Below are 24,386 nucleotides of genomic sequence, written 5' to 3' on the forward strand. Positions count from 1 at the left end.
TAGTAGTTTAAAAGTATCGTTTATTCTTGTACTTGGGAAAATCTTCTCTTAGATAATTTCTTAATAATTTCTACTATGGGAAATTTAAAAACTTCATAGGTGATAATGAAATCTAGCATTATGAGCAACCCAAAATAAAATTTACTCTATAAAATTTTATCTTCTTAAAAAAATCTTCTTCAATGAACATGCTAGAAATAGTTATATGACTAAAATTATCCATTTGACAACTTTGATCCCTAAAATTGGGAGGGCCCTACATTAGTAGGTGTTCTACATTAGTTTTGGTGCTCTACATTAGTTTTTTTCTTTTTTTTTTTTTTTTTTTGAGATGAAGTATTGCTCTGTTGCCCAGGCTAGAGTGCAGTGGTGTGATCTTGGCTCGGCTCAATGCAACCTCTGCCTCCCAGGTTCAAGTGATTCACCTGCCTCAGCCTCCTGAGTAGCTGGGGTTACAGGCGCATGCCATCACGCTTGGCTAATTTTTGTATTTTCGGTAGAGACGGGGTTTCACTATGCTGGACAGGCTGGTCTCAAACTCCTGACCTCAAGTGATGTGCCTGCCTTAGTCTCCCAAAGTGCTGGGATTAAAGATGTGAGCCATTACTCCTGGCCAATACTAGATATTTTGATGTTGCTTATTTAACATAAAAAGCCAAATATTCTATGTCTAGGAGAAATAAGAATGTGTATATTCACAGTAGGCTATTAGTATACTGAAAATAGATACAGCTTGAATTTTGTATTAATACTTTTCTATGTTTCATAGCTATTTTCAGATTCTCAGAAGCATCAATGACCCAAAAGATATTGTCACTACTTCAGATTTATCTTTCTACTTTGAACTTCTACCAGCAACTCTTAGCATTTCTCATCTACCAAATCCATCCACTTTCCCAATTTTGAATATGTTCATCAGGTTTTACTGTATTTATTGATATTGCCCCAGTAATTCTGTTGAAGTATATTTGAAACATTCCTCTCTTAGTCAGTGTTTATGACAGCAAAGTGAGGTATCATGCTTCATGCCTTGTGCATCAAGAGACATGAATATTCATGTTACCTTAATTTATGTTTCCTTTTCTTCATATTACTTCATAGTTTCATAATTAACACATACATTTACATAATATATTTTAGCTCTAGTTGAAGCAAGGTTAGTCACGGCCTTAATAAATTATTAATGAATGAGGCCTTATTTTAATTTTAGGGTATTAGAAAAAATTTTCCCACACATATGGAACAGTTTTATTTAAAGGTAAAACCCATCATTATTACCAACCATTTATATGATGTTACTTCTGTGAAAAACATTTCCAAATTTCATTTAAAAAATTGTTCTTATTCCTTCATTTTTATCTTGATATATATTTTGTTTCTTGATGAAATGTGACACATTTTAATAAAAAGCAAATAAGATACTATTTTTATATTTTATTTAGTTGTTATAAATATTTTCTTAATATGAAGTTATTTTTCTCCCTGTCATGTCTGAACTATTATGCCTAAATCGAAACCACCTAGAGAGAGAGAAAATGTGTGTAGGTTTATAAGATCCAAGTCTGGGCTATCAGCTATTGAGAAAGCCCAATCATTTGTCCTTGTCTGACTTCATGCTGTTCTCCAAAGACTAATCTGATTATAATGTTTGGCTTCCCATATAATTTTCTGTGGAGAAAAATAATCAAGTGACGCAAAATGTCAAGGTCACATGAGAGACACTCGTCATTGCGAATCCATAGGTCAGCATTCTGGTTTGGAATGTCTACCAAGTTTAAGGCACTGGAGAGTCTGCAGTAGCCAAGTGGAAATAACCTCTCATTAATGGAGCTTCTACTCTCTTGAGGAGATAATCTCCAAGTAAACAAAGAGTCAAAATCATACAGAGAGTGGTAAGTGCTATGATGAAATGGTATAAAGAAGAAGGGAGACTATTTTATATAATATAACTGGGGAAGGCCCCTGAGGAAGCAATATCTGAAGAGAGACATGAATCATAAGGAAGACCTAATCAGGCAAAGATGTGTGGAAAGAAAATTCTTGACAGTGAAAAGCCTCCAAAATGGGAACACACGTGTTTTGTCCAAGAGGAACACTAGTAGAGCTGGAGTTCTGGGAAACAGAGTGTGCTGTGCTAAGATAAAATCCCGTGTGTTTGATTTGTGTAAGTTAGTCTGCATCTGATGCATCTAGTGAATGTCAACATTGAATTTCTAGACCAGCAATGCTGAGAACCAGACCTGTGGTAGGTACCTCTACAATGGACTCCATTAATCCCTGTCTCCGGGTATTCATAGTCTTATGTTGTTTTCTTCCATACTTTGGAAGAAATGGTCCAGATTTGGTCTCTGTGATCAATGGCATATGGTAGACATCATAGTTTTTCACTTCTGAGATTAGATTATAAAAAGACCAAGACTTCTGTATTAGACACATACTCTGTCTCTCAAATCACTTGCTCAGAAGGAAGGAAGCAGCCACATTGAAAGTAACCCTACAGATAGGTACATGTGAGCTTCTATAGGAAAAAAATGGAAAGCCTCCAGCATATCGCCAGTGAGAAACCCATTTGCCAACCACTGCTTGAGTGAGATTTGAGGCAAGCCCTAGTCCATTCAAGCATCATGAGACATCCTGAGACAGCATCACTGAGAATCCAGCCTCTCTTGGATTCCTGACCCTGGGATACTTTTACACAAACAAATGAAGAAAGGAATACATAAGCAAACAAACAAAGGATTGGTTTTCCCTTGACACCCAACAGTCATTTTAATTCTCTCTACCATCTCCACATTTTCTGACTATCCCTCAAAAAACATAATTAAGAAGATGATTCTTCTATAAGGAAGGACTGTAAGATAGAATCTAAAATTTTTTCCTTTCGGCAATCTAGTTATTTTCAGATGTTCACTGTCTCCTAATATTACAAATAATAAAGACTTGACTGTTTCAATGAGTTTTAGGCAAATACATATCCAAAGAACTTAATTGTATTATTCCTTGATATATTTAGAGGAATGATCATAAACATTTTAAGGAAACAAAATACGAATTCCTTTTTCTAACTGAAAAAAATGATCCTAGAATTTCCATACATCAAAGTGTCTTTATTAGTTGCTTAAAGGATATACATCTTAATGTATGTAATATTATAATTCTTACACACATTCACATTTTTCACAGATTGCTAGGCATATACACTTAAGACAAAAGATGAAAAGAAGAGAAAATAACTAACAATCCAACATCTTGCTTGTATCCCTAAGGAATTCATGAGTTATCTCTTCCCAGAATAGTTATTGTAAAACTAAAATTATTTTTCTTAAAACTATGTTTTTACCTCTATTTTTATTGGGAGTGCAAAATAAAGGATACTATAATATTCTCACATAGTTTTAAGTTATAGATATAGACTGGTGATAAAAAGGTATAATACATAGTGAAAACAAAGTTTATTTTTGTTCAAAGAAGAATTTCTTTCTGTATTTCTCATTCTATAGACCCCAAACTAAAGTTATATGTATTTTATGTCAGAATTTGGTTCTTCAGATTTTTTGTAAGTTATAAAATGAACACACTAGATTGCAAGTAATTTTGAAAATTTCTTAAAATGTAAAAGCTGTAAGAGCTATATAAGTTATATGTATATGAGTCTATCAAAGAGAACCAGAATCAGTTCTAATATATCTTTACAACATTTTTCTATGTCCAAAATGGTTTATACATATTATTCTACTTATTTTAATTGTTTAATACTGGACTGCAATCTCAAAGCCTGCACAATACCCCAGCACCAATTATTGTTATTATTGTTCCTCATTACTCTGATTTATTCACACGGCTACCTCATATAAAGTCCATGTTATCAATCTATATCAGGTTTTAATTTATATTTAAGATTTGTACTTGAAAATATATTTTAAAACCTAACAACCTATGTCAGGTTTATTTTATACTTCAAATCAAAGCCATTATTTGAGAACAGAGGGAAAAGGATTCTCCTCTGCATACCCAATATTTTCTCCTTGACCTAAATGTATATGTTTAGATGAAGGGAACAACTGCTTTTCTATCTTGGTTTAGCTTCCAGTTAGTCATGTTTCCACTTACTTTAAATGTGGCAGACAAAAGCATGAGGGATGGACACAGTGGCACTAGATGCACTTGCAGGAAATTTCCACTTGAACAAAACACCCTCAACCATATTGCCACCTGTTTACACCCCCAACCTGGGATGGGGTCCCTTGGGTTAGGCCCGTACCCAATGCTTTAGTTTAAAGAAAGGCATTATTCAAAAGTGCAAGATGGTGAAATATGCAGACATTTCCTCATTTCTATGCTCACTCTTTTTCTTCTCTTACGGAGGATTAAGTAGGTATTTTATCGTTATGTATATATTCAAATAAAATTCATATCATTACTGAAAGTTATTTTCATAATTGTGTCATTATATTGCAATGACACAATTTTAATATATAATCTCGTACATAAAATGCACTTGAAGGTATACTGTTGATATATTAGTCGATCTAGTTTGCTTAGAAAAGGATTTAATAAGTAAAAAATAAGGTTACATTTTGGTTCAACAGATGAATCTAAGTCCTATTGAAATGTTTGAAAAATTATTCACTGTACTCAATATTTTTCTATAATACTGCAGAAAGGTGATAATAGCAACACAGTACTTCAAATATTTTCATCATAACATATACAAGTCATACTGATTTAATCAAGTGAAGAACCCATTTTGACCTTCAAAAATAATTGTATCTGTACAACACAAAATTCGATTGTTACACATGAATAAGGCAAAGCTGGGTGAAACAAAGCATTTTCTTATGATAAACATTGCATAAAATTTTAGGGATTAGTTTTTACTTTAAAATGTCCTATATTTTTATATAAGCCAAATTTTAAATAGGCTAGTAAAAAGGAACAATTTACAAGAATATGTAACTTTTAGCTAAACCACTTTATGAACTCTTGAAAAATCTTAATCTTTTTTCCTAAAAATTTCTGGCATATTCTTAATTTAAAAACTGAAATATATACTACAATCCATAAATTAACTTGAGGAATTAAGCATTCCATTAAGTTGAACCTTATGACACTATTATTTTTAACTATAAGAATGACAGTTTCATATGTTTTGTGTAATAATTTTCTGGCACGTATCTTCAGCCATGAGAAGAAACTTAAGTGAACTCTTTCTACCTTTACCTGTAATTACATTTTGATAAAACAGGATACATTCTCATGTAATATGAATCTCTTACAGTGTACTATATGTTTTGGCCTTTAGGAAAATGTGTAGACAAATTAACTCAAAGTGACAAAACACAGACAAAATAGAAGTAGTTATTTTTCTTACTAGCCAAAAAAAAAAAATTATAGCTCAAAATTCAGAAAATACATAGTCACTTACTTTGGTAGAGTTTTCAAGTGATTTTCTCTTAACTCCAAGATCCGCAATTTGACAAGTCTACAGAAATGAATTTTAAAAATTTCCTCTTAGTATTTCTGTCTAAAAAATTATTGAATAAGATCTAGTATTTGGTAGCACTATAGGGTGACTATGGTTAACAATAATGTATATTTAAAAATAACTAAAAAACAGAATTGGAATATTTGTAACACAAAGAAATGATAAAAGCTTGAAGTGATGGATACCCTAATTACACTGATTTGATCATTACACATTGAATGTCAGCACTAAACTATCACATGTACTGCATAAATATATACAACTATATGTACCCGTAATAACCCAAAATTAAAATAAAAATAAATTTTACTATGGTAAACTATCAGTATCACTATCCAAACAGCTATGTCCAAAGATTTTTTAATATGGTAATAGATTTTAAGGAAATATACATATTGATTATGAGTATAGTTACATCAACATTGGGCAATGAGAAATGTCATTTTCATAAAATTAACTGAGATATTTTAAAGGAATCTTTGGATTCCAGCATTCTAAATTTCATATGTTTTATAAAATATATTTGTTGTTTGATTTCATGCATTCAATAGATAACTTAATGTATACTAAAGACCATACATATGCTGTGTTCACTGGAATATGGCAATAATTTCCCTCAAGAGACTATGAATGAACTAAAAAGCAAATACTACAGCATAGAGTTAAAAAAGTGGGACTTTGTAGGAAGGTAAGTCTGTGTGAAATTCAGATTCTCATATTCTGCTGCTGTGACACTGGGCAAATTAACCCCTCTTAATTCAGTTTCCTCATCTATAAGTATATGACAACAGTATCAAATTAAAGCATAATTTCTGGTATAAGTTTTAATAAGAATTGGCAATGATTATTTTCATTAATTACACAATGGGAGAAGTGCTGCAATATACCATATTTCATTGACTCTAAGGTGCATATTTTAACATTTATGAAAAGGTTATGCATTTAAAAATCTGTCATATCAACTGTCCTGTGACAATGCTGGGGTGGGGGAAATCACGTGAAGAGAATGAGAGGTTTTCACAGTTTCTGTTGCTTGAGTAACATTTGTGATTAGGAATGCATTTCAGCTTAATTACTTGTTAAGTTTTGCAGTCTAGGACACCCTATTGTTATTTATGCCCCTATTGAATGTTGAAATGCACCCAAATGAGGCTACTTTAAAACAGATATTAATTGGATTCTCTGAATTCTTAATGTTTTGGAAAATATTTTACTATTTGAAGTTTTTTATCTACCATCTCTTAAATTTATTGTGCTTTTAGGTTTTCCTGCAGGTCTCTCCCCATCCCCCCCTTTTTTTTTTGCCTCCTATCAAGTTTTAATTTTAATCTTATAACAATTAATCTGCATAGAAAATAAAGTGATTCAGTTCTTCAGAGCATGGGTATATTGCTAGTAAAGGAGACTTCTTAAACATTTGTCTGTCTCAAATCTTGTCAACAATTCTAATAGTATGATATTTTGTATTGATTTTAGTTTATAGGAACATAGAATCTCAGGTTTTAAAAGGAATTTTAACTGTCCTCTTGTTAAACTATCCAGTTGAAGGTTAAAGACCTTTTTAGATTATAATAAAAAATAGAGCATGTTTTTGTAGGCAATTTATGCAAAATTAAATTCTATTTCCAAATGGTTTTGTTGTTAGTATTATGTTTTTCACTTGCCCAAATCTTTTCCTCACATGAGGACTACTTAAAGAGAACTGATAAAAGTTCAAGAAAAAAATGTACCTTAAGATAATAATTGTTTTCTGACTTGATAAATCCAAAGTATGTTGTAATGCTGTGGTTAGTACCAGAGGGGCAATGCTAGTTTCTACGGATGAACGATGAAATGCCAATTAATTTAGAAGCCAGGCAATGCTGTTTGGACACTCTGTGAATTTTAAAACTGCCCAGATATAAGCTGTTTATAAATGTTGTGATGGTGTGATATGCAAAAGTAAGGGAATCTGGCAAATGTTGATGTGCTCTCAGTGTGTAAATGGAGGCTGTCCCATGTTAAGTGACTTCATTATTCAACGGAGTTCTCAATGTCCTGTTCAGTCAACAGATTGGTGTCAAGTTATACCTAGTCTATTATTTGAACAATTTCAAAGATGATCATTTACATAAATGCATTGACAATAAACTTAAAAATGTCCTAGCTTTTACAATATATGTTTTGCACAAAACATTCACTGTAGAACACCTGGGAAATATTAAAAAACATGTCAAGATGACAATAAAAACTATCCATAATTTTACTTCTAAGGTACCTGTCTTTTATTTCATACAGATTCACATTCATATTGGACACATCTTAAGAATTTTTAAAAAACACCTAAGATAATATTATGAATTATTACATAGTATTATAATATGGATGAACCATAATATATTTAACCAATGTCCTCAGATGTGTGATTCCACTTTGTTCACATTGTAATTAACAATAAACTTGTCCATAAATCCTGGCGGGGTATCTGATAATTGTAAGAGACATGTCTAGAAATGATTTACAAAGGCAATAGTTGCAAATATTTTCAAATGTTCTAAAAGCATACTGCCATGCATGAAGGTCATAACATTCTGCAGTCCTATCAGAGAGCATGAGATTATCTCTGTTTTGTAATCTAATAGTTTTTGCAATATGTTAGAACATAAGGTCTTTTACTGTTGTTTTAACTTTTATTATATTTATTATTTGTGAAAACAGGCATTTTTCATGTGTTCAATAGCCATTTATATGTGTTATTATAAATTGCTTTGTTGTTGAAATTCAACCATTTTTCTTCTAAAATCTTTGTTTTCATACTTACATGTAAGAATTCTTTATGCATTAAATATGTAAACAATTTGTTTTTCATATATAATTGAACTATTTTTCCAGGTTATTGTTTTACCTTAATTTTTCGATTATCTGATATTTTATGTTAAAAGTATTTAGGTCATCATATGTATCCATTTATGATATTTTTCTTTGCTTCTCTGCCTATAAAGGTATTTCTCAACCAGAGTCATAAATATTCATCTCTTTTTCTCCCCCGGATCATTTCTGGCTTTATTTTTTTTTTAATATTCAACTCTTTAATTCATCTAGAATTTATTTGACTATTAATGTCATGTAAAGGCCTAATTTCACTTCGCTTTTTGCAAAAGTTTCATTAATTAACAGTTTCATTTATTGAATAATAATGAGGCCTATCTTTAATCACAGCTGTCACTTTTGAAGTCTCATCAACTGGTGCTGGTAAAGCACTTACCTAAGGTGAAATATAATTGCATAATTTAAATTTCTTATTCTTACCTTCCAAAATTGGCTGGAAGAAATTCAAGAAAGGCGTCATTCAGGTAGAGCTGGGTCAGGTTTAGGAGCTGTGTGAAGCCATCAGGGAGTCTAAAAAGGAGTTAAAGTTTTAGTCACTGCATTGATGTTGCTATAGGAACAGAATAAGCATATATATCTCTGAGGAGAAAAAATAGAAATGCAATACATTTTTCAACTCTCCTTTGGTATTACAGTAATGAAAGAATTTATTGAGCATGTTGTCACAGTTTGAAAATTTTGCCTGTTACTAAAGTAAATAGCATTTATCCACCTCCATGCTGCTCTCCTATATTAATATTTATGCCACAGCTAAAATCAGCAGCATCATCTCTTATTGCTGGCCTAACTTTATGCATACCAGCCAAGACATTTTTCATGGAGATCTCAAGTTGTTTGGATTGCTTGTAATTTTAAAACTAATAATGTTCCTTTTTCAACAGAATATTCACATATATAGTCAGGCAAGAGTATCCCGTTACTATTTCACTTTATCATCAAAATTTGTCTACAATTTGTTACAGTGATGACTAAAGTTGCCCAGTATGAAAAGGGGCATGAAGGAGTATGTTGTTACTTTAACTAATAATTTATTTTAATGCCTGTTCAACATGTATGTAAATCATGATTCAAATTGGTCTAATTCATATTTATTAAAAATGAGAAAGGACATTGAAAAGATAATTAAACAATCATAAAGGCTATAAATTGTATCAAAAAAATAAGAAAATAACATTGAGGGAGTTTCAGAAATTAGATGAAATAATTATTTGAAATGTAAAAATATTTAATTCAAGTATTTCTCAGGAGACTTGTTTTTAGAAGAATATTGTTTTTCTTATAAGTAAATTTCTGTTTAAACATTTTAATGTCTTTATGTATGGTCTACTTCAGATTATGTTCTTTTATAAAATACTCTTAAATAGCCTTCAAATTTGCCTTCTCCTCGAATTACAGCCTATCTTCTTCCTTGCAGTTACTGCTAAAATTATTTAAAAAGCTACCTATACTCATTGCTTTTTATTACTACTCAAGCCATTGTTTTCTGGCATCTACCCCTACTCTATTACTGAAAATGCACTTGCTAAGGCCTCCACTGACCTGCTAAGTTCCAGTCCCATTAGCCTCATTTTATTTCGGATCCCACAATGCCTAGCAACAGCTGCCATCGCGGCTTGTTCTCTCCTTCTTTGCTTCTACTACAACAGTTTTCCTGCTTCTCTTCCTGCTCCTGGGACATTGTATCTGAGTTTTATTCCATGGCTTCTCTTCCTATGTTCAATACTTTGTCATATGTATATATAAAACACACACACACGTGTGTGCGTATATACATACATGTATAAAATAATATACGTACCCACAATAGAATGAAATAGAATCACTATCTTTGAAATACTCTGGGTGTCCTTTCCCATCTACATTTCCCTATTTGCCCCACAAATTCCTGAATCATATTTAATATTCTGTTTTTAAACAGCTTTACCACCAATATTTAATTACCTAAAACAAAACATATTGTATGGGTTTGAATGCTTTTGAACTTTATATAAATCAAATAATACTATGTACATTTTCCCAAGACTTTAAAAACTAGTATTAGATTTTAAAAAATCCATACATTTTGATGTGAATGATTGGCCATAATAACATAGTATTCCATTGTATGAATATACAATTTACCATTTTCCTTCTAATGAACATTACAGTGTTTCTAGTTTTTTGTTTTGCTATTACAAATACTGGCTTCTGTGAATATTTTTGAACATATAGTGTACATTTACAAAAGATTACTTAAGTCATGTACTTAGAAGTGACATCATTGGTCATAGGAAATGCAGGTCTATGTTTACTAGATGTAGCCAAATTTCATTCAAAGTAGTTCTATCTATTTATAATGAAACCATCAGCACATAAGAACTTTTTCAATGTCCTTCCTAACCCTTAGCTTTGTTAGCTTTTCTCGTGTTTGCCAATTTTAGTAAATATAAAATAGCAATAATCATCATTTCCCTGATTAGTTAGGAATATAAGTTTATTAGAAATTTTTGTTTCCTTTTCTGTGAGATACATGTTTACTTATTTTACCTATTTTTCGATTGGTGCCCTACTCAGAACTCCCTGCCTTTATCATTTTGGTGTACACGGAAACAAATTATGATTGCCTGCTCCTTTCCCGCTGTTTGAAGGCTTTCTTCAGCTGCTGGAGCCTGCTCTGTTAGTGTACATGGTAGCCCAAGTTCCATGGTATTAATGTCCCTTTCAGAGACAGCACTCAACTAACTACCAGTAGGAACAGAAATATCTCTGCTCTCTCTCCCATTGTGTTTGACAACTCTGGTATGTGTTTTATACTGTTAACCAGAGTTCCACAGAAATCTAAAGTTCAATGGCCAATTTGAAAAATTGTTTGAAAACATATCCTCAACAAGTATTCCCTGGGCTTATCTTCTAAATACACTGCTTATATTCTTTTCTAAACATCTGCTTCTGAGGAATCTAAAACAAACACATTTATATTTTTATAGTAATTTATGACAATTCTTTACACATTCTCAGTAATAAGTCCTCAATGCCATTGATAAGTTCTTGGAAAATGGCAACTTTAAGCGAAACTATGTATAACAAAACAATTTTGTCTTTTCTCTACATTATAATGAAACAATGTTGAAAGAAACAACGTTATTTGCGGACCTGTTGTATGTCTTTTCACTTAAAGTTGCAGCTTTCAACAACCTATCAATGATGTTAAGTGAAAACTTACTGTATATGAATCTGATATTGGTTATTTTTGCTGTAAATATACTGTTCTAGTTTGTATTTTGGAGCTGAATTGTGTGGGTATGACTTCATAGAGGATGTTTCCATAAATTTGCTTTTAAGAGACATAGGATTTATGAAAGCAGAAAAGAAAGAGAAGGGAGGCAAGTAAAAAATGAGGGTTTTTATAATGTAGAGGTAAGAAGACACTTGAGATGTGTAACAAAGAGAACATGAGTTCTAGGGCAAATACTTTATGTATGTATATATTTGGAGTTAATATTTAAGAATATCAGGAGAGACCAAAGTTTACTTAAATGCTCAACTCAAAGTTTTGAACTTGATCTTACAGAAATGAAAAAAAGATGTATGGTAGGTCATTAATTTTCTGTGTGTTTTCCTTTGTTGTAATGTGTTAGAACTTACATCCTGATAGCATGACAGTTGTTATGATGAAGGCACAGATGTTAAATAATTTCAATTGGAAATAACTATTACCTTTGATGTCTTGTAAATCCAAACAACTAGTTACATTTGGCTCTTCAAAAAGATGATCAATGTGATACATATAAAATTAGATGAATATTAAAACCATTAATCTAATAATTTAACAGCATCACTACTAAGTAAAAAAAAAGGCTTTAAAAATACTAATTTTCTATTCGTGGGGACAAACATTTTTCCTATATATCAGAACTATCTAACTTCTCTCAGTCCACTATTCTCCATATGTATGTAATAAATGGTATTGTACTATCGCTTTGATCAAAAATATACTTCTTTTTTTGCTTCTTCTTTGATAATGATTATGCCCTAGAAGAAGAACTTTGCATATTACATAGAACATTTTGATTTTGAGTTTAAGAATTGACCACATTTTGCAAATTCCAGTTACAAAATTGGATCACCAAAAATACGGTATATGAAAAACCAGCATGCAAAGTAGGTCAGTTTTTCAGCCTGGTTATAAATAAAGATGTATTGACATTTTCTATCGAACATTTCTTCTTAAAAATGCAGAGTTAAGAATATAAGTACATAGTATGTCTTATTTAATGACATCTATGTTTTATTTCAATTCACTTCAACATGAATGGTTACTCTGCACTTAGATTGAAAATTAATGTCTTCTTTATTTTCCTTATAGGATTCTGTTCATAGATTTAATTGAATATTTATACAATTATGCTTTGTACTAGTATTGGAGATTTTCTATTCCTGGAAAAAATTATAAATTATTTGGGGATAAAGAATTTTTAAAATCTCTTAAACTGTCTATTATTGTACTTTGAAAACAACATATAATGAAAAATGGATTCAGTGTTATTTGAAAAATCATATATATATATATATATATATATATATACAGTCAATAAGTCTGCCAAAAAGGATATTCAACCTTATCACTAATTTTATGGTACATTTTTTAGCTTCTAATAGAGACAAGGGCCTGACTTGTCAATATAATTATTTCCAGAAAAATGTATGAGGAATTGTGAGAAAAAAAAATTTGTAGCAAGTTGGATACACCTGAAGAAGATGACAATCACAGGTTGTCTTTATTTTCCTCCTAAGTATTCCATCAAATCCGATATTTGACTTTAAGTAAGAAATGCTCAGTAATAAAATGATTTTACTATCCTAAAATAGCTTGGTAGTTTTTCATATTTGAATGATTTATTTAAAAATTCAAAGAATATACGTGCTTTATAAATTGGCAAATACTTCACTCTACTAAGTAAATATCTTCTTTTTATTAATTGCTGAAATGAAAAGTTGTATGTACAAATACCTAGTAACATAGAAGAAATGAGATCTGGTGTTTGATAGATCAGGAGGGTTACTAGAGCTAACATTAATTAAGTTTACATTTCAAAATAGCCAGAAGAGAATAATCAGAATGTTCCTAGTGTAAAGAAATGATAAATATCTAAAGTGATGAATATCCCAATTACCCTGATTTGGTTATATAAATGTATCAAATTATTACATGTGCCCACCCCAAATGTACATCTATATAGATCAACAATAAAAAAAAACTACAAGAAAAAAAGAAAAACAATAGACCCAGACATCCATATAGTTTAGCAGTTGAGCACACATATTGATGTCAGAAGACCTTGCTTTGAATCACAGTCCTTCAAATTATTTTCATCTGACATTTACAATTCCTTAACTTTGCAATAGTTGATTTCCTTATTTGTAAAATGATAATACTAATATCTGCTGCTCAGATTTACCCCAAATGATTAAACAATTGCTTATCCCATAGTAAGAATCAGCAAATGAAAGCAATTTTACTACTTTTCTTTAGTATACATTTTATAATTTTATTTTGATGTTTAAAAAATATTAACTGGAATACTATTTTAAATACTTTCATAATAGCTAATTTTTTATTATTGGAATAGACAAATTAAGATTAACTTCAATCACCCTTATTTCAACATTTTTTCTTTTCTGATTGCATTTACTCTAGAAGTTTAAGGAAAACATATTATAGGCATCTGACTTCTAATAGAACAGTTAAGCCATATAAAATTATAGGTTTCATATGTTGTGAATAAGAACACAATGTAAAAATTTCTACTCTAGCTGGAAAGGCATTTTACGTTAAAAATTCTTCATTTATACAGCTTAAAATTATGAAACTAACATAATAATGTTAGAGTACATTGGAAAATAACGAGAAAAGTATAACGCATAATTTAACCTTCTTTAGCACGACCATGATGGTCATTTCATTTATTTCTTTCTAATCTATTAATTGTTTTAACATCACTGCAAACTTGTATCATTATTTCTCCCCTTAATGTGTAATTATCTTTCAATTTTGCTATATAAATTGAATGAATACATAATTTATAATTCAAACTAGGACACTTGTGAGAGTTAAAAGGCAGCTATTAATAAATATGCCAAATCAAGAATAGTAAACAGAGATGATTTGGGCAAACAGAGACACTTGGTCACCCTATTTATAACTTTCATATTCACCCCATAGATGTACTGCAATTTGCTAGTAACTTCTTCGTTATTGAGCATTAAGAATGTTTTAAATTTTTGAGAATGTATCCTCTAGCAAATAAAAATACATTATCGGATATGGTGAAATACAGTGAAAGAAACAGGAATTTAAATACTGGTTTCATGCATTTCTATCTATAAAAAGGTAGTAATATTTATCTATAAAATGAAGTGGCTATAAAAATTAAAATAATGTATCTAAAAGTTTAAGACATAGTAGGTTCTCAATAAATGTTAGTTCTTGCTTTTCCCATTGAGGAGTTGTTTTCAATTTTCATTGTGATAATTTTCACCAATAACTTGTTTAAGGAGTCTAGCTTAGAGTACAAAGTTCACATGTAACAGTAAAACTAAAATAATAACACTCAAAATTATAACTTTTATATTACAGGATTTACATTACTTAATACTTTATATGTTTCTTAGTACAAAGAAAGTAACAAAAAGGCAACATACACACAAAAAAATCAATGAAACCAAAATTTTTTTTGTAAAGATCAACAATATTGATAAATCTCTAGTCAGATTGATTAAGCAAAAAAAGAAAGAAGACACAAATTCCCAGTACCAGAAATGAATGAGAGGGTATCACTAGAGAACCTACAGATATTAAAGGACCAATAAATAAATAAATTCTATGAAGAACAATAGCCAATATTTGAAATGTACAAATTTCTGAAAAACACAACTACTGAAGATAACTCAAGAAGAAATAGGTAGCTTGAATAGTCCTATAGTTATTAAGGAAACTCAGTCTCTAGGCTTACATGGTTGCCCTTGCATATTCTACAAATATTAAAAATAAACACCAATTCTAAGTAGACGTTTATAGAAAATAGAAAATAACATTTCTCAACTCATTTTATGAAGCCAGTTTTACCTGGATAGCAAAAGCAGACAAAGAAATTACAAGATAAGAAATTTCAGACCAACAGGCTCCACGAGTATAGATGGGAAAATCTTTCACAAATATTAGCAAATCAGAGCCAGTAATACAGAAATAAGTATAATACTTCCTAATCAGGTAGGCATGATCCCTGGAATTCAAAATTGTATGATAGTCAAAAATCAATCAGTGTGAGTCACCATAGGCTCAAAGTAAAGAAGACAAATGATATAAACAAGTGTTATAAAAAATTCAACATCCATTGGTAATACCCTCAGTAAACCAAATATCAGATGTGTGGAAGACACATTCCAAATGACCCCCTACCCCCACCCCGTGATCCTCACCTCCTGATGTCATGCACCTGTATAATCTTCTTTGAGTGTTGGCAGGACGTGTGACTTGCTACTAATCAACAGAATGTGGCAAATATGATGGAATGTCACTCCCACAACTAAATTATATTATATAACTCCATCTGGCTAAGAGACTCAAAGCTACCTTGGGGGAGAATTACATGGCAAGGAACTAAATATAGTCTCCAGGTCCCATGCGTGGTCTCCAGCTAACAGCCAGCAAAAAGTGCAGCCTGGTGAAACTTTGAAGCAGGGGACCCAGATAAGCCATGCCCCAAATTCCTGACCCACAGACATTGAGAAATAAATAATATGTATTGTTTTAAGCTGCTACATTTGTGGTGATTTGTTATAGAGCATTAGAAAATTAATAAAAGATTTTTGGTGCTTAGAATTAGAGTTCTGCTGTAACTAATTTTTAAAAATATGTGGTGGCTTTGGTAGCACTCAGTAGTCAGTCACAGACTGGAGAATATTAAAAAACATGAAAAAGCATACGTTTTCTTGAAAAGACTATTAGAAGAAATCTAAACTTTGAGGGCTCTGCTAGTGAGGGCTCAAAGGGAAGTGAATGGCAGGTTACTGGAATTTTTTTCAATCTGATAAACAGCATATATTTAAAAAACAAGTAAAAATTACACATAACGGTGAAACTCTAAATGCTTTCTCTCTAAGGTTGGGAACAAGGCAATGATGCCTGCTTTCACCTCTGATGTTCAACATGTTAAGGAGGTCTTAGCCAAGACCATTAGGTAAGAAAACAAACAAAGAAATGGCATTTAGATAAAAAATGATGAAATAAAACTGTCTTATTCACAGGTAACATGATATTTTACATAGAAAATTTCCCCAAAATCTACACATGCAATTTAATGGAATTACTAAGTGAGTTTAGTAAGATTGTAGAAGATCAGATAAATATTGTAAATCAATTGTATTTGCACATGCTGGCAGTAAGCAATTGGAATAATAAAAAATCATTTGCAATAGCACAAAAACCATAAAACACTTAGAATAAAATGAACAAAATTTGTATGCTGAAATCTATAAAATGTTGATAAAATTTAAAATACCTAAATAAGTATGGAGCTAAAGTATGCTCAGGGATGAGAATATTCAATATTTTTGAGATGTTAAATTCTACCCAGTTTTATCTATTGTTTTAATGCAATCCCTATCTTAATTCCAGCAGACTTGTATATTTTTTGTATAAATTAGCAAGCTAATTATAAAATTTACATGAAGAGCAAAACATACTAGCCCAAACAATTTTGATAAAGAACAAAGTTGAAGGACTCATATTCCCTGATTTCATGACTTACTATTATATAAATCTACAGTAATTAAGACAGTAGAGAATTGGTGTAAAAACAAATGTACAGATTAACAAAAATAAAAAATTCAGAAATAAACTCAAATATATGTCATCAATTGTTTTACAACAACGTATAAAAAAATCAACTTTAAATGGATCATATACATAACTGTAAAACCTAAACTATAAGAGCTTTCAGAGGAAGGCACAGGGGAAATCACTATTGCTATAAATTTAGCAAAGATCTCTTAGATAAGAAAGAACAGCACAAACCATAAAAAGTTATTAAATGGAAATTCATTAAATTCAAAACCTTCTCTTTGAAAGGTGCTACTTAGAAAATAAAGAGATTGGTCTGGGAGTGGTGGCTCATGCCTGTAATACCAGCACTTTGGGAGGCTGAGGTGGGTGGGTCACCTGAGGTTGGGAGTTTGAGATCAGACTGACCAACATGGAGAAACCCCATCTCTACTAAAAATGCAAAATTAGCCAGCCATGGTAGTGCATGCCTGTAATCCCATGTACTAGGGAGGCTGAGGCAGGAGAATTGCTTGAACCCGGTAGGCAAGGTTGTGGTGAGTCGAGATTGCACCACTGTGCTCCAGTCTGGGCAACAAGAGTGAGACTCTGTCTCAAAAAAAGAAAAAAAAATTAAGAAAGAAAGAAAGAGAAAATAAAGAGATCAGCCATAGAATAAGAGCAGATCTTGGCTTACAAATATCTTCTAAAGGTCCAGAATATAAACATAATTCTTATAATTCAATTATAAAAAGGCAAGCCAATAAAAATGAACAAAAAATTTGAATTTTTACCAAAGAAGCAATACAGATTATAAATAAGTACATGAAAATATGCTAATTAGACATTAGAAATATAAATAAAAACCACACTGAAATGCCATTTCTACTACACTGCCTAAAATTAAAAATAATAAAAAACTGACAGAACCAAATTCTGGCAAAGATGAGGAACAATTGAACTCTGAACAACTGAACTGGTAGAAACACACAATTGAATAGCTTTGGGAAAGTGGTTTGGAAGCTTCTTATCTGGTTAAACATACATATACGTACTAGTCAGAAAACTACTCCCAGGGGTTCACCCAATAGAAATGAAAATATATGCTAACACAAACACTTGTGTATAGTTTATACTAGCTTTATTTATAACAGCCAAAAACTGGAAACAACACAAATGCCTATCAACTGATAAATAGATACACAAACAATGTTATATCTATACAATGGAATACTACCTGGCAATAAAAGGGAATGATGTATTGATTATTGAAAAATTACAAATTAATTTCAAAATCATTATGTTAAGTAAAAGAAGTCAGACACAAAAATATGATATCATTTATCTGTCATTTTGAAAAAGACAAAACAATAAGGGTAGAAATCATCAGTGGATGACTGGGCTAAGGGAAATTTTTGAGGTGATGCAATAGTCTATATCTTGACTATGGAGATGGCCACATGACTATATACATTTGTTAAAATTCATTGAACCATATGCCTAAATGGAGTTAATTTTATTTTTTTGAGACAGGGTTTCACTCTGTGGCTCAGGCTGGAGTGCAGGGGCATGATCATGGCTCACTATGGCCTTGTCATTCCAGGCTAAAGTAACTCTCCCACCTTAGTCTCTCAAGTAGCTGGGACTACAGGTGCACGCCACCACACTAGGCTAATCTTTTGCAATTTTCGTAGAGACAGGGTTTCACTATGTTGATAGGGTCAGTCTTGAACTCATGCAATCCTCCTGCCTTGGTCTCCCAAAGTGTTGGGTTTACAGGTGTAAGAAACCGTGCCAGAGTGAATTTTATTGTATGTAGATAACATCTTTAAAAATCTGACTTCAAAATTTGACAAACAATTTATATTTACTTTTCATAATTTCTATGAATTTCAAAACTGCTTAATGTTTACAGTGTTTTGCATTTTTCCTGAAATAAGTCATATTTGTTTATCTTTTAAACAGTTAAACATATGAAGGAATTAGACATATCCAGTAATGGCCATAGACTTGAAATTTCTCAAAGATGTAATTTATCATCTGGCTTCTACTCCCAAAGACCTACCATGATTCCTAAATAAGATGAGCTATTAGAATTAAATACTTAGGAAAAAAAGCAATTTATCAACACTGGATTGTTTTGAATCAAGTCAAGGACATGGTTGTAATCCTAGTGGGAGAAATTAGTAACATCTATTTCATTGAGATGTCAAGATTGCATTTTAGTTTAAGAGTTTTGGGAAAAGCTTTTTAGGGTTTTGTTTTCTCTTTTTGTACTTCCCTATTTACTTTTCAGGGAGAAAAACTGTAATTTTTAAGCACTTTTTATTGCTTGATGTTTTACATTTCATACAAAAGGCCTCAGATTATTTCACAAACCATTCACTGTAAAGATCTCCATCTTAACTTCCACCTCATTCTTTTACATTCTATTCCACTCCTCATCTCATGTAGAGACTCTTCCCATCATCCGTAGAGAACCACTTTCACTACTCCCTCTCCTCAACTCTGTTGGTATAAAATTTCCCATCAATTTCCCTTTGATAAATTTATTTATGTCTTCTTCTAAAAACACTCCATCCATTAAATGTCTTTCCAATGGGCTTCAGTTTCCCCCAGCCTCCTACACTTCATCAAACAAAAAATTGAGGAATTTTTCTCAAATCCTACTGTCAGCTTTGTATAATGAAAATGCCAGTCTTACTCTGAAGCTCATTATTTGCCATCCAATACCACTGATTTGTTTCAACCTCTTCTAAATATTGCAACTGTCAGTAGCCTCTCTAGATTTTATTTTTACTTACATTATTAAGCGACTTTAACATTCAGGTTCATGACTTCTCCAATCAATTTATTTTACTGCTTCCTGACGTACTTGATTCCACGGACTTATGTCACTATACCACAGATGCAATTTACCAACATGGCCACTTGCCTGGTATCATTTTTCCATGGCATTTCTTAATTAACAGATCTTGGACTACAAATACCTATTTTCTGATCACAGCATCTTTATCATCCATGTCTTCCATTCTCTTTTCCTCCTAGGGTTTTCTCTTTACTCTGCTATAGTCTCTGGTATACAAGTACTTTGTATTTCTGGTCATTACTTTATTTCCTTGAACTACATGATAGGTTATTTTTATGTACTTATCAATATCTTAAATTTGCACTATCTTGAACTTCTGGCAGGTCCTTGATGCTAATTTTTCACCATGACCATAACTAATAACTCTTTTCTTAGTTTCAACTCTTATCTATGGAATGTTACCTGAGAGCTGTGGAAAATGGTGACAAAGTTTGCCTCAAAATAATACCATCTTTTGCAAATTGGGTATTCATTGCTACTCAGCAATATTTTAAATCATCTTTTGTCAAACTATTCTGATTAATTTTTTCCATCATTCTATTAAGTGCTATGTCAATGATATATTTAAATTTAAAGTATTATGTGTATTTCATCTATTTTGGTACATTATTATACAATGGAAACATAAATACAAATAAAATTTAATCACGCATACTCACTTAGAAATGGGATTGACACTGGCTTCAATAATTGTTAAACACTTACAGCACTTTATGTTTTCTGGAAATTCTTGTACACCTAAAATGTGAAAAAAGCAAAAGTACATGAAAATGTTCCAACAAACATTCTTTAAACTATAGTTCTAATATTTAGATACTTATTAAAACTATGAGTCAGTACATAGTGTAAACACTATTTAGGATAACCATTTAAGTAGAAATAAAAACTTAATAACATATCAATATTATTAATCATATATACATAATTAAAAAAATATATATTTTATTGCGTTTTAGGTTTTGGGGATACATGTGAAGAACATGCAAAATTGTTGCACAGGTCCATAAATGGCAAAATGGTTTGCTGCCTTCCTCTCCATCACCTATATCTGACGTTACTCCCCATGTTATCCCTCCCCAACTCCCCACCCCCCACTGTCCCTCCCCTAGTTCCCCCCCACAGACCTCAGTGTGTGATGCTCCCCTCCCCAACAATGAGAACACATATACATAATTTTTTTTTTTCCTTGAGATGGGGTTTCACTCTTGTTACCCAGGCTGGAGTGCAATGGCGTGATCTTGGCTCAACGCAACCTCTGCCTCCTGGGTTCAGGCAATTCTCCTGCCTCAGCCTCCTGAGTAGCTGGGATTACAGGCACGTGCCACCATGCCCAGCTAATGTTTTGTATTTTTAGTAGAGACGGGGTTTCACCATGTTGACCAGGATGGTCTCGATCTCTTGACCTTGTGATCCACCCGTCTCGGCCTCCCAAAGTGCTGGGATTACAGGCGTGAGCCACCGCGCCTGGCCCCATAATTTTTAATAAAGGTTGAATGTTAAATAATATTTTATGATAAGAGTTTAAAATTGGATATAAAATTGAGGACAATTGTATATATGGCCTAAAAATCTTTGATCTTTAGTAACCTAAAGAAATAAAAATAGCTTAAATTAAGTTATAGTGCCACTACTGAGAGAAGGGAGAACAAGTAGATATTAAAAAAAACAAGATAAAATCTTTACTTCCAATAATCATTTTATAAGGTTAGGAAAGCTGAACACATACTTAAGAACACATTCCAAAACTGAAAGATGCTCCCCCTGAAAGTAATATGGGGCTCTGGTAAATTTTATACAATTCATTTTTGTTGGCTGTACAGAGTATAGCTCTGCATCTGCCTGAAAGTATGAAGAGTCAAGCAGCTTTCCTTGGGTCCTCCCTGGAGTCTCTGAGGTAGCCAGCCTGGCTATTTGCCCTTGGAGAATTGCTCATCTGTTGTCACAGCTGTGCTATTGGCTATGTGACAAAAAAAAAAAAAAAAAAAAAAAAAGAAAAACAAAACAAAACAAAACAAAACAAACAAAAAAACACAAACACACACACAAAGTTTTCTATGAAACTGAAAATACAGAAGCTGCAAACCTAATCCATAAATGTGAAGGTCAGAGGAGTAAAAGATGTGGGGGACATTTCAACTAATTGATGTAAATGAATTAATGTAGCAGACCCTAAAGAAGTTAGAAGGGGAAGAAGCTATACCAAGCTGTTACTATATGATATGCCTGCAGTACCACTTTCTCTAAATTTTTGAAACTATTATCAAGGATGTGAAAATTTCCAAAAAGAACTGGCCTTTCCTAGTACTTCACATCTGACAGAAGGATAAGGAACACTTTGTGGCAGTATATAATTGACCTTTTTGATGATGGATACTCAAGAAACAAAATATTCCACCTTTCCAGATTCCATTCATCTAGACTACCATGTCCACAAGACTTTAGAGCCCTTGAAGCAGCAGGAAGGTAGTAAAATCCAGGACAGGTCACTTATCCACTGCCAAATGGGGGTCCAAAGGGAGGTTTGTGACATTTCTCACCCCATTTATCTGTATTTAAAATTTTGCCAGAAATTATGCAGTTCTAAAATTATTACTGAACTATTTTGACTTCTAAATAAGAGCCCCCAAAAGTTTTGGAGCTCCATTATGTATGAATTTAATGAGAAAGCCTGTTTCTTTCTTTCTCTCTCTCTTTCCTTTCTTTCTTTCTTTTTTTTTTTTTTTTTGAAGGCCATAATACCCAGAACTTTTATTTAAGTAGTCACTAAAAAAAGGGCGGCCAGGTTAATAATCTAACTTATGAATCATCCTTAACATTTTCCCATAAAATTCTTTACTTTAAATATCTTGAAAAGTAGTATAAACTTCTCAGTTTTTCTGTTTAGCTTTTTCTGTTCACTCTCCAATCTGGACTCATTGCATGCTGGCATGCATAATGCCTTATCTCCACAGGTTCCTGCTTTAAAATGGTATATACTTAAATTATGTGTAAAGCAGGACATGGAAGCAGAAGTAAATTAAAATATAATTTTAAGGAAAAGATGATGTCTCTTTATCTTCTACTGAAAATGGAATTGCCTACTGTGGTAAAAATGGTGCTATATTATTTGTTTAAAAATTTGTATTATGTTGTTTACAGTTTAAATTTAAAATAATTCAGAGCACAGTCTGTTGGTTTAAGATAGAATCCTAGCTATATACCCTCTGGCTGGGTAGTCCTAGGCAAGTCCTTCAAAATCCCAATGCCTTAGCTTCCCACTCTGAAAAATAGTGATTATATGAATGGTTTTATCATAGAGTTGTAATGAGGATTAAAAGAGATTATATAGAAAAGCAATTGGCACAAAGTGCTGTAATAATGTTATCTATAATTATTAGAAATAAAAATCAGAGGACGTAAGTCAAAAAAAGAATGAAAAACATATCAAAATGATCTGGATTCAGGTATAAAAGTGTAAAATTTGTCTACCTCAGAGAATATAGGAAAAAGGTAAGAATTAGTGTACTGAAAGAATATAATATATACTGTGCAAATATATATATCTTATTAATCTATGTGTATGTGTGTGAATATATACACACACTCTTAAAGCTGCTGTTCTTTGAGACTTAAAAGTGCCAGACATTGTGCCAAGGTTACAGACATAAAAAATGGGAGAAAAAAGATTTCATGACTTTTTTCTTAAATTGATATTCTAACTTAGAAGAATGACTGAAAGAAAAACTCTATAGAAAAATCAAATGATAAATGTGAAGAAGTCTTCCAGAAAATGTGGTAATATCAGGCAAAAAAGCAGTAAAGATAAATTTAGAATAGTTGAGACAGTATCCGAGTAATAGAAGTTCTAAGGAGAGTAAACTGAGAACACACAGGATAGAAAATACTAAAGGAACAATTCAAGAATATTTCAATAATTTCTAAAAATGAACAAGATTATTTCAGATTAAATGGCAAAGACTTGGAACCAACCCAAATGCCCATCAATGATAGACTGAATGAAGAGAAGTTGGCACATATACACCATGGAATACTATGAAGCAATAAAAATAGATGAGTTTATGCCCTTTGCAGGGACATGGATGAAGCTGGAAACCATCATTCTCAGCAAACTAACACAAGAACAGAAAACCAAACACTGCATGTTCTCATCCCTAAGTGGGTGAACAATGAGAATGCATGGACACAGGGAGGGGAACATCACACACGGGGGCCTGTTGAGGGGTGGGGAAGCTAGGGGAAGGATAGCAGGGGGTGGGGGAGATTGGGAAGGGATAACATTAGAAGAAATACCTAATGTAGATGATGGGGGGATGGATGTAGAAAACCACCATGGCATGTGCATACCTATGTAACAATCCTGCACG

The 24,386-nt window shown here is 32.1% G+C and overlaps 1 protein-coding gene across 13 annotated transcripts in view; it reads right to left on the bottom strand.

Annotated features, from left to right (window-relative positions):
- Nucleotides 1-24,386, bottom strand: part of LRRC7 (leucine rich repeat containing 7) — a 566,189-nt gene that overhangs the window by 271,737 nt on the left and 270,066 nt on the right. For all 13 annotated transcript variants that reach the window (XM_032297103.1, XM_032297104.1, XM_032297099.1 and 10 more), the window contains 3 exons: nt 20,682-20,760; nt 8,774-8,863; nt 5,426-5,482 (listed from right to left, as the gene is read on the bottom strand). In XM_032297103.1, the coding sequence (XP_032152994.1) occupies nt 5,426-5,482; nt 8,774-8,863; nt 20,682-20,760 (226 nt within the window). The remainder of the gene's footprint in view (nt 1-5,425; nt 5,483-8,773; nt 8,864-20,681; nt 20,761-24,386) is intronic.

Source organism: Sapajus apella, unplaced genomic scaffold (genome assembly GCF_009761245.1).
Source record: "Sapajus apella isolate SASKATOON/1434 unplaced genomic scaffold, GSC_monkey_1.0 scaffold36, whole genome shotgun sequence".
NCBI lineage: Eukaryota > Metazoa > Chordata > Mammalia > Primates > Cebidae > Sapajus > Sapajus apella.